This window comes from Alosa pseudoharengus, unplaced genomic scaffold (assembly GCF_046254945.1).
Source record: "Alosa pseudoharengus isolate Yale_2024_CS ecotype anadromous, Long Island Sound unplaced genomic scaffold, YU_APseudo_1.1 YU_APseudo_1.1_scf_21, whole genome shotgun sequence".
NCBI lineage: Eukaryota > Metazoa > Chordata > Actinopteri > Clupeiformes > Clupeidae > Alosa > Alosa pseudoharengus.
Window position 1 is genome coordinate 5,601,680 of NW_027468674.1, and position 14,399 is coordinate 5,616,078.

The 14,399-nt window shown below is 46.2% G+C and overlaps 2 protein-coding genes across 2 annotated transcripts in view; one reads left to right on the top strand and one right to left on the bottom strand.

The window, feature by feature from the left end:
* The window catches only part of LOC143138692 (NACHT, LRR and PYD domains-containing protein 3-like), a 139,438-nt gene that overhangs the window by 15,240 nt on the left and 109,799 nt on the right, over positions 1–14,399 (top strand). The gene's annotated exons all lie outside the window — the stretch shown is intronic.
* On the bottom strand, positions 9,283–12,095 carry LOC143138639 (uncharacterized). Its single transcript, XM_076299064.1, has 3 exons — positions 10,718–12,095; positions 10,023–10,632; positions 9,283–9,881 (listed from the first exon to the last, which is right to left on the bottom strand). The coding sequence occupies exons 1-3, from the start codon at positions 11,888–11,890 to the stop codon at positions 9,283–9,285; spliced, it is 2,382 nt and encodes a 793-aa protein (XP_076155179.1). The 5' UTR covers positions 11,891–12,095.

Below are 14,399 nucleotides of genomic sequence, written 5' to 3' on the forward strand. Positions count from 1 at the left end.
GGAGGAATTTGATATGGAGGTCATCAGCTCTCAGCACACAAAGCCCATCTGGACAGTCTGGATCAGCAGAGATGACTACTGCCAGCCCAGCAAGAGCCCAGGACAGGGCAGCAGCCAGGGGGCAAACAAAGGTACTCACACACACACACACACACACACACACACACAGAGGGTGTGATTTTGCCGGGAGGTTTGGGACGGACTTCCCTCCCTCTGGTCTTGATGTCCCTTTCTCTGCTTAATTATTTTATAACATTTACCCCCCCATCATATTGATTCATTCTACTTCATATAAGTAGAGCGCTGCAACGTGAGTCTTAGCACAGATAATAATCTGACATCAGAAATAGACCATCACTGCTGACACAGTGGCTGTGTGATGGTTCATTATATTGACCTTGATCATGTACGGCATCTCAGAATGCAGACTATGTAACCAAGCATAAATGGCTAATTTCAGCGGAAAAGCTATCTAGATAAATGAAAGAAAACTAGAAGGATTCAGTGCAGAATATTGTCATATTTTAAAACCTTCAAAATCTCAGTGTTTCCTCTACGTGTATTTCAGCATGGCGGCCCGCCACGGTTTAAATTAATACCGCCACAATATCAGAATCAGGGCAGACACATAATGTAGTAGCAGTTGCTTTTTAAATAATCCTGCCGACGTATCCTCCCCTGCTGGCTGCCGCTCACATTGCAATTTAATAATAAGTAGCCTAAAACTAGTCAGAGGTTATTATGGCCCCCACTTGCTGCAGAAAATTGCCATTTAACAATAAACAGCAATGATAATCTGAGGTAACTGTCTAGTTTTATTCCATAAATATATTGTTTTTATAGACGTTAGTGGCATGCGCTATCAAGAGCTTCCATGTACTACGCATGTTTGTCAACATCGCAAAAACTAAAATTTTCGCACAACTTGGTGGAAAGGTGTAGCACAGGCTAAAGAAACTCCATTCATTTCTGGAGCTGATTTCCCATTAGCTCGCTCGCAACAACAGCAAAAATTAAACATGGAGTCGATGTCTCTGCAGAGACACCGCTGTTACATTAGATGCGCACTCAATCGCGATTCGACGCAGGAAAAAAGCAACGACTGGTAGTAACGAAGGTAAATTGGATTAAAGCAAAACTTGGCCAAAAACATTTTGTATGTACTTGCGGTGATAGCCTAGTAATGTGAATCGCGGACTATAACCTAACCAGCCGGGTCTGACAGACTGTGTCCAAGGCTGCTCAGGGCCTGTGCTGCTGAACTGGGGGAGCCACTGAAGCACATCTTCAACCTGAGTCTCCGTCTCGGACGAGTCCCAACACCAGGCGGGGCTATAGCCCCGGATCCTCTGGGGATAGCCCCGGATCTATGGGCCGTCAACAACAACAACAACAAAAACTCTAATCGTGAATGAAATAAATAGCCCCGTTGAAGAGACTTTTGTGTTTTGTGTCCATTGTGTGCATTAACAGCAGCGCAAGAAAATCTGACGTGATCTGGGCAGGTTTAGAATCATTTGTTGCAAAATGTTGCAATTTCAAGTACCTTCTCCTCTACGCTATTACGCATTGCTGTTTCGTGCTTCTACTAACTAGCCTTAGCGAAATAAGTGTACAGAAGGACAAATGGATATTAGAAGTTTCTTTAGGAAAAAAAGGGCAGAGCAGGGACAAGAAGTGGAAACTCACAGTGTGTCATCATCTCCCGCAACCCAGGAGGACATTTCGATCAGCTCAGGTTCATGAAACGCAGCCCTCAAAGACAACGTTGATCAATGCTGGTCCGATGTTACTAGCTAGCAGGCTACCACTGCACCTCACTAACTTGAAGGACACTTTGTTTGATTTTGACAGAATGGAACTTTTTCTTTGGGCAAAAGTTCGTGATACACAACCCAAATGCATTGCTTTCAAGGCACCCATAGCCCATTAATTGAAGGTGATGACGTCCAAATGTTTATCCCGAGACGAACGCTCACACCTGTGCACTTGACAGAGGTGCATGACAATGTTTATTCTACAGGCTATTTTAATGTCATATTTTGGGTGTTGTATGTGGTGCACTTTGGCAGAAGAGACGTTCTCCTTACACGGTCCTTAAACATCAAAATATTCGGAATGCCGTGACGTGAGTCATTACGATTGGCCTTCCTTTTCATTCTCAAAGTAGGTTAAAATTGCATGTTCATCAGCCCGATTTTCAAAATCTCTCAGGGGAGAAACCCCCGAACAAAAAGGACTCTAACTTCTGGGTTCTAGCCCCGAATGTTTTAAATAGCTAGCGACGCCCCTGCCCAACACTGTGGAAGACATCATGTCTCACCCCCGTCCCTAAGAAGCCACACCCAAGTCAGATTAATGACTATAGGCCTGTCGCTCTAACATCATACGTAATGAAGACAATGGAGCGACTGGTCTTGTGCATACTCAGACCCCAAGTACGCCATGCACTCGACCAGCTACAGTTTGCATACCAGGAGAAAGTGGGCGTTGATGATGCCATCACTTATCTCCTACACAGGACACGTTCTCACCTAGACAAGGGGAAAGTGCTGTGAGAATCATGTTCTTTGATTTCTCAAGTGCTTTTAACACCATCCAACCCCTCAGGCTGGGAGACAAGCTCTTGCAGATGGGTGTGGACGCTCACCTGGTATCCTGGATTACAGATTACCTGACCGAGCGGCCACAGTTTGTTTGATTGAGGAACTGTCTCTCAGACACTGTGATCAGCAGCACCGGAGCTCCACAGGGAACTGTGCTCTCTCCAGTCCTGTTCACCCTGTACACATCTGACTTCTGCTACAACACCGAGTCATGCCACATGCAGAAGTTTTCTGATGATACTGCAATTGTGGGGTGTATCAGGAACGAGCAGCAGGAGGAGTACAGGAGCCTGGTGGAGGACTTTGTGCAGTGGTGCAAACTCAACCACCTTCAACTCAACACCTCAAAGACCAAGAAGATGGTGGTGGATTTCCGCAGGTCTAAGCCCGCTCTGCTACCAGTCTCCATTGATGGGGTCAATGTGGAGGTGGTAAATACTGTACCTACAAGTATCTGGGCTTACAACTGGATAATAAACTGGACTGGTCAGCAAACACTGAAGCACTCTACAAGAAAGGGCAGAGCAGGCTGTACTTCCTGAGGAGGCTGCAGTCCTTCAATGTCTGCACTAAGCTCCTCAGGATGTTTTACCAGTCTGTTGTTGCCAGCGTCCTCTTCTATGCTGTGGTATGCTGGGGAGGAAGCACAAAGAAGAAGGATGCTGGGCGACTAGACAGGCTAGTAAGGAAAGCTGGCTCTGTCGTGGGAGCCGAACTGGAGTGCATCACTTCAATATCAGATAAAAGGACCCTGAGCAAACTGACCAACATCTTGGACAATGAATGTCATCAACTCCACAGCACTACTACTGAGACCTTAAATTGTCCCTTGGGGATCAATAAAGTATCTTTCTATCTATCTATCTATCTATCTATCTATCTATCTATCTTCCCAAAGAAAGTAAAGGAGATTTGCACCAAATAAAGGCAGTGTTGGGTTGTGTTTCTGTTGTCATGTTGGCACAAAACTTAATTTCTGTCATAAATGAAGTAAGCTAAGCGTTTTCTCCATTGTCAATGTGAACTACTGGTATGTTCAAGCAGTGATATGTGGTTTTTATGCATGGGTTAACGTGACGACGCAGTGATATGTGGTTTTTATGCATGGGTTAACGTGACGACGCAGTGGTATGTGGTTTTCATGCATGGGTTACCGTGACGATGCGACATGAGTCAGAAGATGGGCCTGTCTTTAGTTCCTGAATCCTGTCACTCTCAAGTCACGTTAAATGGTGTGATTAGCAACTACAATAAAAAAAATCCCGGGAGTGACACCCCCCCCAACCCTAAACCACACACACAAGGTGCTCACACACAGATTGTTCCTTAGGTGGTCTAACTCACTCACTATCCTCTCTCTTGTGACCAGAGCGGCTGTTCCAGGTGCGGCCCGGCCTCATCAGTGGAGTGTCCAGTGGTGTCCTGAGGAGCATGCTGGACCGTCTCCAGGCCCACAGGCCTCCTGTGCTGAGCAGCAGGGAGGCTGAAGAGGTCCTGCAGAAGAACCAGGTGCTGCAGGACCAGGTGAGCTGCCTGGTGGACATGGTGCACAGGAAGGGAGATACAGCCTGCAGCATCACGCTGGCCCTGCTGGAGGAACTGGACCCCCACCTGCATGGAGAGCTGCACCTGTGACCACCTAGTACAGGGGTCGGCAACCCGCGGCTCCGGAGCCGCATGCGGCTCTTTGATCCCTCTGATGCGGCTCAGCTTTTGAAAATAATTAATGAGTAGGCCTAGTCTATTTAATTAAAATGTATTTTATTTTAGTTAGTTCTTTTTTAAAATGTACTATTGTGTCTATCTGAATAATTTAGCCTATAACTCTCCACCTAACTTGACTCCGTAACCGTAGCCTGCACAATAAGTTACATTTGCGTTGCCATGTCAATATCAAACAAAATCACCGATTTCCCTCCATTTCAGTCAACGAGAACACTTTAATTGTTATTGTTGATGTGTGCGCTTGCTGTAGGCTAGATAAGGAAACGGCCTGAAATGGGAAAGTTTCCATCCGAGACTGATTCTGAAAACGCGAAATGAACTGCACGTTATATATCGCATACTGCAACGAGTTAGTATTGCTGTGTTAACCCTGTTCGGTTCCACTTGCATGTGAGAAATCTTTCTCACATATGAAAAATATAAAGACAAACCTGCGCTCACGTTTAAGGGCAATTTCGCGCAAATGGCGACAGCCTCAATTCTTGCATGAAACTTCACCTCACTGAATATGAGCCAGCCAGACTCCAAGGTCATAGGTAAGGTCTAAGGCCTATACTTCTGTCATTTCACTTTACATTTCAAGTTACTTGCACATTAGGCCTACTTTTAAAACTAGTAGAAAGTGTATTTAAAAATCCTCTGTTGAATGAAAGTAACTGTATGTTAAATATCCAAACTTTTCTTTTAACCGTCTTTATGTGGCTCTTCTGAGATAAAAAAAATAAATACATTTGGTAAAAGTGGCTCTCCAGGCAAAAAAGGTTGCCGACCCCTGACCTAGTAAGAGCAGTGATGATGATGTGTGGTGTTGTACAGTTTTCAATGTGGTCATCATCAGTTTACTCAGTGTATGGACCACGACTCTCTCATATGAATGAAGTCCAAACATTACTCAGGCATAACATCTAAATCTAAATAATCTATTAGCAGTGAGGTTTGGGGGGGGGGGGGGCACCAAGATGACACCTTTGTCTGTAACTCTCCAACAGTGGTTCTTATGGAATATTTTCCCTATCTTACCATCCTCCATACTGTATGTGGGGGCAAGATAACCATGGGTCTTTGTCCAAGCATGTTTGTCATATTTCCAGATGATTAGAACCTTTTAATCATTGTTTTAACTGTAAATATAGGCATTTTCAACAAAGTATCTGTCAAGTGATGCCCTTTTTAACATGGCCTTTTTCTGAGTCAAGGTTTTAAAGAGTTAATTTGTTGTTTTGAAAGAAAATACACATTGTTCTATACTGACATGAACACAGCCATTTGTTGTGTACAAAAGTGCCTCAAGAGTTCTAGCTCTTCTGTCATCCTAAAGCCTGCAAAGTGGTTTATGGGCCTGGCCGTGGAAATCAGTTTCAGTGTCCAGAAGGATCTGACTGAGCAAGCACCTCTCGGATTTCAAATTCCAGGCTAGGCTTTATTCCTACAGATATACTCAATCACAGATAGGAGCCGGCTCAATAGATGGGAAAGGGAGGCTATAGGCCTATATATGCTACACACACAGCCGTGGGGCAGCCGTGGCCTACTGGTTAGCGCTTCGGACTTGTAACCGGAGGGTTGCTGGTTCGAACCCCGACCAGTAGGCACAGCTGAAGTGCCCTTGAGCAAGGTACCTAACTCCTCACTGCTCCCCGAGCGCCGCTGTTGTTGCAGGCAGCTCACTGCACCGGGATTAGTGTGTGCTTCACCTCACTGTGTGTTCACTGTGTGCTGAGTGTGTTTCACTAATTCACGGATTGGGTTAAATGCAGAGAGCAAATTTCCCTCACAGGATCAAAAGAGTATATACTTATACTTACTTATACACACATACCACATCAAACACAGACAAAACGGGTGTTATCTCTATTGACATGCAAACATTCAGCACAGCTATAGTTGTATTGAATGCATTACCCTACTCTGTTAAAACCCGCTCCATGCTGGATAAGCGATTGTGATTGATGCCTGGGTTTCTGGAATATTGGAAATGGGTGTCAAATTTGCTAACAGGTTTGTTTGGGTGCGGAAGATTTGTAGTTTCCACTCTCATGGCTCATCCACCTGGACACGGTAGAGGTTATACTGTAGAGGTTACATCATGGGTGCATACAGGAAGGAATGTTATGGTACGCAGACTATACAGACCAGTGGCGGCTGGTGGTATTTTTTTCTAGTGAAGCAGTTATAAAATTATGACCCCCCCCCCCCCACACACACACACACACACACACACGGAAACGAACATTGTGCCTAACACACCTGCCAAAGTTGGTGAGGTTGAATGTATGAGACACATGATGACATTGAACTGTCTGCAATAGCATAAACAAAAGCTATGTTGTTTGATCAGTCAGAGAGCTCAGAGTAATTTGTTGAGAAATCATCTCGAAGTACAGGCCACAAATGGGGTGTAGTAGGCCTAAGACTGGACAAGACAGTAAACAAGGTTTATGTATTATTAATTATTATTATTATTATAAGTTTGCATATTTTTGTTAGACATATTGCTTGCAGAGACTAGGCTATCTGTGGTCATGCCCCCAAAAAAGAGCATCTCCACTTTAGCACTAATTAGGGACTAGGTAAGTTCATGCAGTGTATTAATGCCAAGTTGTTGATGTCCACAACATCTTGAAACAACAACCTTCCAATATTCTAAGCTACTAATTATGCCCCATTTGGCTACAGGATGGCTACGTTGAGAAGCTGCACTTTCTAATGCAGTGTTTTTCAACCACTGTGCCGGGGCACACTAGTGTGCCGTGAGAGATCATCAGGTGTGCCGCAGAAAATTACCCAAATGTCACTCACTGGTCCAGAAAAGCAACTGTTGCATCAAATAATTATCTATATCTATGTATTATTTGAAATTTTAGGCTATGGTATGTTTATTTTTTCTTCACACAGGATGTTAGTGTGCCGTGGGACATTTTAAGTGTCAAAAGTGTGCCGTGGCACAAACATTTTTGAAAAACACTGTTCTAATGCATAGCCTACTATTGCACTACTATTTTATTGACTGTCTATGCACAATTTCAACCAAATTTTGCTGCTCTTATTTCTTCATTGTATGTGCCCTCTTATTTACTTATTTTTTTGTTTACTTGAATGTTATGTTTGTCTGTGGACTTAATTGGTAAAATATGTCTTGTCTTCACCGTGGGATAGTGAGAAACGTAATTTCGATCTCTTTGTATGTCTGGAGCATGTGAAGAAATTAACAATAAAGCTGACTTTGACTTTGACTTTGATAAGCAATGTCAAATTCAGTAGGCTAGCCTATTAAGAGACACATCCTTGCCTCTGGGATATATTAAGAAATTATACCATGACTGCTGCTCTGGCATATGTTTGACCAATCAGTTTGTTTCTGTCACTGTTTTCCTTCTCTACAAAAGTAAAGATCCACTTGGCATTTGCCTCCTGATACATTGAAGAATACTAGATTTTTTTCTAAATCAATCAGTGTCTATTTCGTTTTTAAATGGTAGGCTAGTTGAAATTTAGCTTCAAGCAGATTGTTCTGAATTGTCTTTGACAAAGTTGAGGTTTTAAAATGGGAAGCCAAGACGTTATAACAAATCCATAACATAGGCTAATGTTATCATAACACATCAATGAACTTTGGCTACAGGATGGCTACGTTGAGAAGCTGCACTTTCTAATGCATAGCCTACTGTAGCCTACAGTACATGGAACAAGTTTATCCTTACCGTAGCCAAAGTAGCACCCACGAACTGTGTTAATTTCACAGGAAGTCTGTTGGACTCCCCTCTGTATTCACTCATAGGTCCTCATTTTAAAAAAAACTGTAAAGAATCCTGTAAGTTGCGGTCAACGATGTTCATCGCCTGAAACTTCCGTCGAATCCATCTTGCTAGGACTTAGCGAGTCACTAACGTTAGCTGACTGGTGGGGGAGACCCCTAGCAAAGTCGCCACAGTGTTCCGTACAGTCTGCCGCCTCTGGTTTGGCGCGGTATTGCACGTATTGCACTTAGGATCGGATGATTTAGCAATACGATGTCCAATATACTTCCTGTATACCTCATTTGAAAGAGGAGGTTCTTGTCTACAAAATAAGCCCTGATTGGGTTATCTCCGAACATTGTGACCAATCCTATGGGTGATTTATTAACACGAGTCTCTGATTTTCTCTGACTTCGCCAAATTTGTCCCTTAACAGTATTCCGTACATCACTTCGCGAAACAGTAACAGTGTTCCGTACACCGCTTTTGGGTACGATTTAAACACACATTTTACACTGTATAACGTATATTTAAATTGTTTGATGTTGGTAGATTATGTAGTTAATGGATATATCTGTTGATCAATACTTGGTAAGGATTATTTTAGGATTTATCTTAGATGTAGCTTAGCCTTACCAGCAAGTCAGTTGCTACTTCCATGTTCTTCTCTGTAGCCTTCTCCTTGAATAAGTCAATGGAAACTCCACAAGTCATTGCAAGTGCGGCGGTGACCACTTTTATTATTAAAAATACTAAGTGCATCAAGGCACTGCAAAGAAGGGAACATAGAAAGGTGCCACATTTAAGAACACTTGTGAAATACGGGGTGCGCAACACAGTTCTGGTTCAGAGTACATGGAAGGGGCGAATGACACCATATTCCGTACAGTCTGCCGCCTCTGGTTTGGCGCGGTATTGCCCAGGGTCAGTTACAGGGCAGTAAGAGAATGCATCAGATTAAAGAGCAGTGGGCACTTGTAAGACCTAAAACACAGAACACAACACGTGTACTGAATTAAGTGCCATTTCAAGAAGCCCTTTGTAAGACCAGAACACACAGAACATAACACAAAACAAAATATATGTAAAAATATATGTAAAAAATATATATCTGTAAAAAACCAACGAACTATATACAGTATGTACAATATTTACAATATTTACACTATTTACAATATATACAATATTTACAATATATACAATATATACAATATTTACAGCTCCAGTTCGAGTGCCACCTGGAGCGACACACTGTCCTGGCACTTATGACAGTACCATTCACCCTCTGGTACCACACCGACTTCCAGGCACTCTGTGTGGTACCAGAGGGTGCAGAGGTCGCACTGTAGCCACTGATGGAGATCACGGGAGGACCCAGGCGGAGCTATGTCCTTACACACAGTGCAATACTGCTCTGGGTCCTCCCGTGCAGCGCGTAACGCAGCCTGTGCGCTTTCACGCTGCTCTCTGGCCGCCTGCTGGGCTGCCCGTGCAGCTGCCCTCTCCGCCTGCTGGGCTGCCCTCTCCGCCTGCTGTGCTGCCCTCTGTTCTTGCTGTGCTGCCCTTGCAGCTGCCCTCTCTGCCTGCTGGGCTGCCCTCTCAGCTGCCCGCTCAGCCACCTGCTGCTGCCGGAGGAGCCGCTGTGCTGCCTGCTCTCTCTTTTCGGCCTCCTTGCGCCTGTCCTCCTCCTCCCTCTCTGCCAGGAGGGCCGCGTAGGCATCTGCCGTAATGACCCTCGCTGGCAGAGGCATCCTCCTCCTCCCCCGGGTCGGCCGGTCAAAATGGGGGGGCACGAGGATGTCTGCCAACCCGGCTGGGATGACACCGGCCGACACCAGGGGATTCGGGAACCGCCGGCATGTGGGACACTGCCCGGTGGTGGGGGCAGCGGCGGCAGCGGTGGTGGTGGTGGGGGGGGCTGCGGCAGCAGCAGCAGCGGCGGAGGTGGTGGGGCCGGCAGCAGCAGCAGCAGCAGCGGAGGTGGTGGGGTCAGCAGCAGCAGCAGCAGCGGAGGTGGTGGGGCCGGCAGCAGCAGCAGCAGCAGCGGAGGTGGTGGGGTCAGCAGCAGCAGCAGCAGCGGAGGTGGTGGGGCCGGCAGCAGCAGCAGCAGCAGCGGAGGTGGTGGGGTCAGCAGCAGCAGCAGCAGCGGAGGTGGTGGGGCCGGCAGCAGCAGCAGCAGCGGAGGTGGTGGGGCCGGCAGCAGCAGCAGCAGCGGAGGTGGTGGGGTCGGCAGCAGCAGCAGCAGCGGAGGTGGTGGTGGTGGTGGAGGAGGAGGAGGCGTTGGGACTGCAAGGCGTCGGGACGGTGGTGGCAGCAGGGTCGGCGGGACCCCAGGGCGACGAGACGGGCGATGGAGCGCACTCTACGGCGGTGGAGGAGGCTAGGACGATGGCGGTGACGGTTCCTGTGTCGGCGGCGGAGGTGGTGGAGGTGGTGGCAGACCTGGTGTGGGCAGCGGCGTCAGCGGTGCCAGCGGTGGAGACGTCAGCGACGTCAGGGAGGTCCTCCGGGTCCTCGTCTGTATCAGACGGGAGATGGTTTGGGTCCCGGAGGCCTTTGACGAGCTGTTAGTAGGTGTTTAGAAAAATATGTTAATCCAATGAATTGTACTTCACATAATGTCAAACTGTTTTTTTTCTGCTAACTCACCTTTGAGTCGTCCACCGCTGTCCTGTCAAGCGGGAACAGGCCTGTAGAGCGGAACCCGCTCTTGATGGTATTGGGCGTACAGGCCTGCTCCACCGCGTACTTCAGCACCGCTGAAAAGTGCCGCTTGCCCAGCACCAGGTCTCCTCGCACCAACCCCATCTCCCGTGCCAAACGGGAGAACGCCGCCTTCAGTGAACCGTACACCGCCACGTCCAGTGGCTGGAGCACATGGGTGGTGTGCGCTGGCAGGCACACCACCTCAACCTGGTTGGCCCGACAGAAGTCGACCACCCCCTTCCCAACATGGGCCTCGTGCTGGTCCATGAACAGGAGGAGGGGCCGCTCCTGCCGGGCGTGCTTGATGAAGTGCCCCAGCCACTTCACGAACAAGTCGCTGTCCATGTAGCCTCTCTCCGACACGCCGTAGAGTGCGTTGCTGGGCCCCTCCAGGCTGTAGGCCGTGCTGGGGAGGCACCCCTGAAAAATGATGAACGGGGGTATGCTCTCCCCAGCGGCGTTCGCGCAGCAGTGGACGGTGACGTGGTCCCTGGTGGTCACCTGCTGCGCGTACACGTGCCTCTGCCCTTTACGGCAGAGGACACGCTGCCTGGAGTGGCCCTTGTCTCCAAAGCCCGTCTCGTCGCAGTTGTATATCTGGGCTGGGGTCCCGCCGAACCCATGCTGCTGGTACAGGGCCTGGCAGATGCGGAAGAGCTCGTCCACCCGCGCCACCGTGGCCCCATGGACCCTCTCCCTATCCAGGGGATCAGGCCTCCGCGAGGCCACGGTGGGGTGGCGAGCTCGGAAGCGAGTCCACCACATCTTGCTCAGGCCCTTCTCCATGTTCACCAGTGGTGAAGTCCGTCCCGACGCCTTGCAGATCTCAGTGGCCAATAACAAGGCCACTGAGCGGGTGATGGGGAACCCGTGGGCTGCCATCCAAAAAATGTAGCCCACCAACGCCTCCTCCTCCTCCGGCATGAGGGCCCGGTTGGGGTGGGGCAAGTGGCCATACTTGCCCTTCCTCCAGTCCTGGAGGGTGGTGTGGGGGATCCCATGGCGGGCAGCCACCTTGCGGAGGCTCCCGCCCTCCTCCAACTCCTGCAGGGCCTTAGCCACATTTTCCTGATTGTATTTAGGCATTTTTCCTGAAAAAATAAAAATACATAACATTTATTAAAACTAGACTAGACAGACAGATAGATACTTTATTAATCCCCCAGGGGAAATTCAAAACTTCAACACTAAAGAATTGTTTAATTGGCGGTGATTATGTTGTTGGAATGTGGCTCTGCAAAAGCATTATTTTCAATGGTTATTATGTGGTTGGATTCATGTTTTTTTTTTTATCACTACTATTCTTGTATAATTACCACTAGGTTGCTGCCTTTTCTATCCAGTAGGTGGCAGTCCAGGATAAGATACCGCAGAGCCATATATATATAAAGCCATGGCTCTGCTATTCCTTATCCTGGACTGCCACCTACTGGATAGAAAAGGCAGCAACCTAGTGGTAATTATGTGAATAAAAATCGCCTCAGTGGTCGTTATACTTACCGTGAGTATCGACAACCTCCTGCCTCATCGTGCAGGGGTGTCTAACTTGCACTGATTGCCCAGTTTAAACTTCAGGACGATTAATTATATAAATCTACGAATCCAAAACATTGAACGATGATAAAGTATGTAATTACAATCTGACCATCACATTTATTCATAGAAATGGTGGATTCCTTCTGTATGACTATTGCATATCTGGGCATCACGCTAACGCGCGCTTTTTTTTTCTTCTAACGTGCCGCAATTTCCCGCCGTTTTGCCAATGTCACTAATTACGCCATGAAAAGGTTTAAACTTCAAAAATGAGCAATTATTTAAATCTACGAATCCAAACCAACACGACTCTAAATTGTCTGACCTTGTTATCAATAACGTTAGCTTTACTTACTTACCGTGAGTATCGACAACCTCCTGCCTCATCGTGCAGGGGTGTCTAACTTGCACTGATTGCCCAGTTTAAACTTCAGGACGATTAATTATATAAATCTACGAATCCAAAACATTACACGATGATAAATTATGTAATTACATTCTGGCCATCACATTTATTCATGGAAATGGCGAATTCCTTCTGTAGGACTATTGCATATCTAGGCATCAAGTTAACGCGCAAACGCGCTTTGTTTTTTTTTTTTAAATCTGCCGCCATTTCCCGGAGTATTTGAATGTCACTAATTACGCCATGAAAAGGTCTGATAAAATGACCGCTAATGTTATACTAACAATCTATATTCAAACAAAATAACTTTTTCAACATGTTTACTTCAATATGTAATACGTTACACATATACATTTTACCACATATTTTCACAAATCTTGTTTAAAGTCTTCCCCTACGTCATTTAGGGCGAAGGTTAAACCCTCCCCCGGCGCCATTTTTAAATATTCTTCCGGTATTGCTAAAATATGCTGTGTGTGTTGACATACTTACTCGGTAGTTGCTTCGTGCGCTGGTCAACAGTTACTCCCCTCGGTCAGAGATCAAAGAGGACAAGACAAGGTTGTCAGAGGTATTTATAGTTTTTATTGACCTGGAAATAATTAATTGCATTTGATCGTAAAAGGTTAACTGTACGGATTACTGTTACCCACGAAATGAACGTTTCCCTATGGCAGGGAGCACTGTACGGAACACTGTTATCAGCTTCTAGCTGATGTTAGAAAACACAGAGCTACACACAATAATCCTAAATAAAACGTTCTCCCCTACACAGAAAAAAATCCGATGTACCTTACAAAATGAATGTAAAACAAACTATGCGAATGAATTACATTTTATAATGAAACTCTAGTAAGGTCACTGAAGGCAACTGAAAAGTGATTGCTAGCTAATGGAGACAGTGATTGGCCAGAGTGTTGCGTCAATCATATTCAAGGCAGGAAGTGTGAAATTCTGCCCAATCGGTCACTGCTTCACGGGTGGGACTTATCTGCCATAAGGATCAATTGAAACGGAAAAAATCCACGAGCCGCCTGGGGTTTCCCTCGATTTACATTGAAGTCAATGGGGAAAGATATCTATGGTAGTGAAGCAAAACGAAAGTTTGGTGAAGCAGTCTTATTCACTGTAATTCTCTGTTCCACCGCGGGTGCGATGGCGCTGTTGTCACTCACAGAACTGATTTCAGGAAAACAACTCGTGTTAGTGACTGTATTTCTGTTTCAAAGGAGTAAAATTGTAGCCTGGTAAATCAGACCCTGGAATCTTTCAGATTAGCAACGTGCCAGACAAGCTGGGTAGTAGCTACGGTTAGCTGGTAGTCTAGGTTCTTTTAAACATGCATCCACAACTAATGTGAACATATGCTTTAAGGCTGAATTGGTGAGCTTTGCTTATTATTCACCAAAATCGCTGAATATCGTGTCCATTGTGTGTTAGCTTCGTAGCCACGTTAGCGCTACCCAAATTGTCTGTAGCTAGCCTTGCTGCTAGTAGCACTGCAGGTATTGCATAGCAGGCCAGCGTTTTTTAAGCCTGTTTAAAATTGATTTAGAGTGGAAAAACTTGGCAGTAAACACTTTTTTTTATCGATGGTCCACAAGAATTGTCGCTGTACTCCAGTTTATCCGGTTTGCATGTTAAGTTGATGAGACCTGTTTAAGCAGTTTTTTTTTTTTTTTT

What these genes read in the sequence shown, in the direction of transcription:
- LOC143138639 (XM_076299064.1), bottom strand. Translation starts at nt 11,890, where the DNA reads ATGTTATGTATTTTTATTTTTTCAGGAAAAATGCCTAAATACAATCAG. An exon ending in CAGCGGTGGACGACTCAAAG is followed by an intron (nt 10,633 to 10,717) that starts GTGAGTTAGCAG and finishes ACCTACTAACAG; the next exon opens with CTCGTCAAAGGCCTCCGGGA. An exon ending in TGCTGCTGCTGCTGCTGCCG is followed by an intron (nt 9,882 to 10,022) that starts GCCCCACCACCT and finishes GTGTCATCCCAG; the next exon opens with CCGGGTTGGCAGACATCCTC.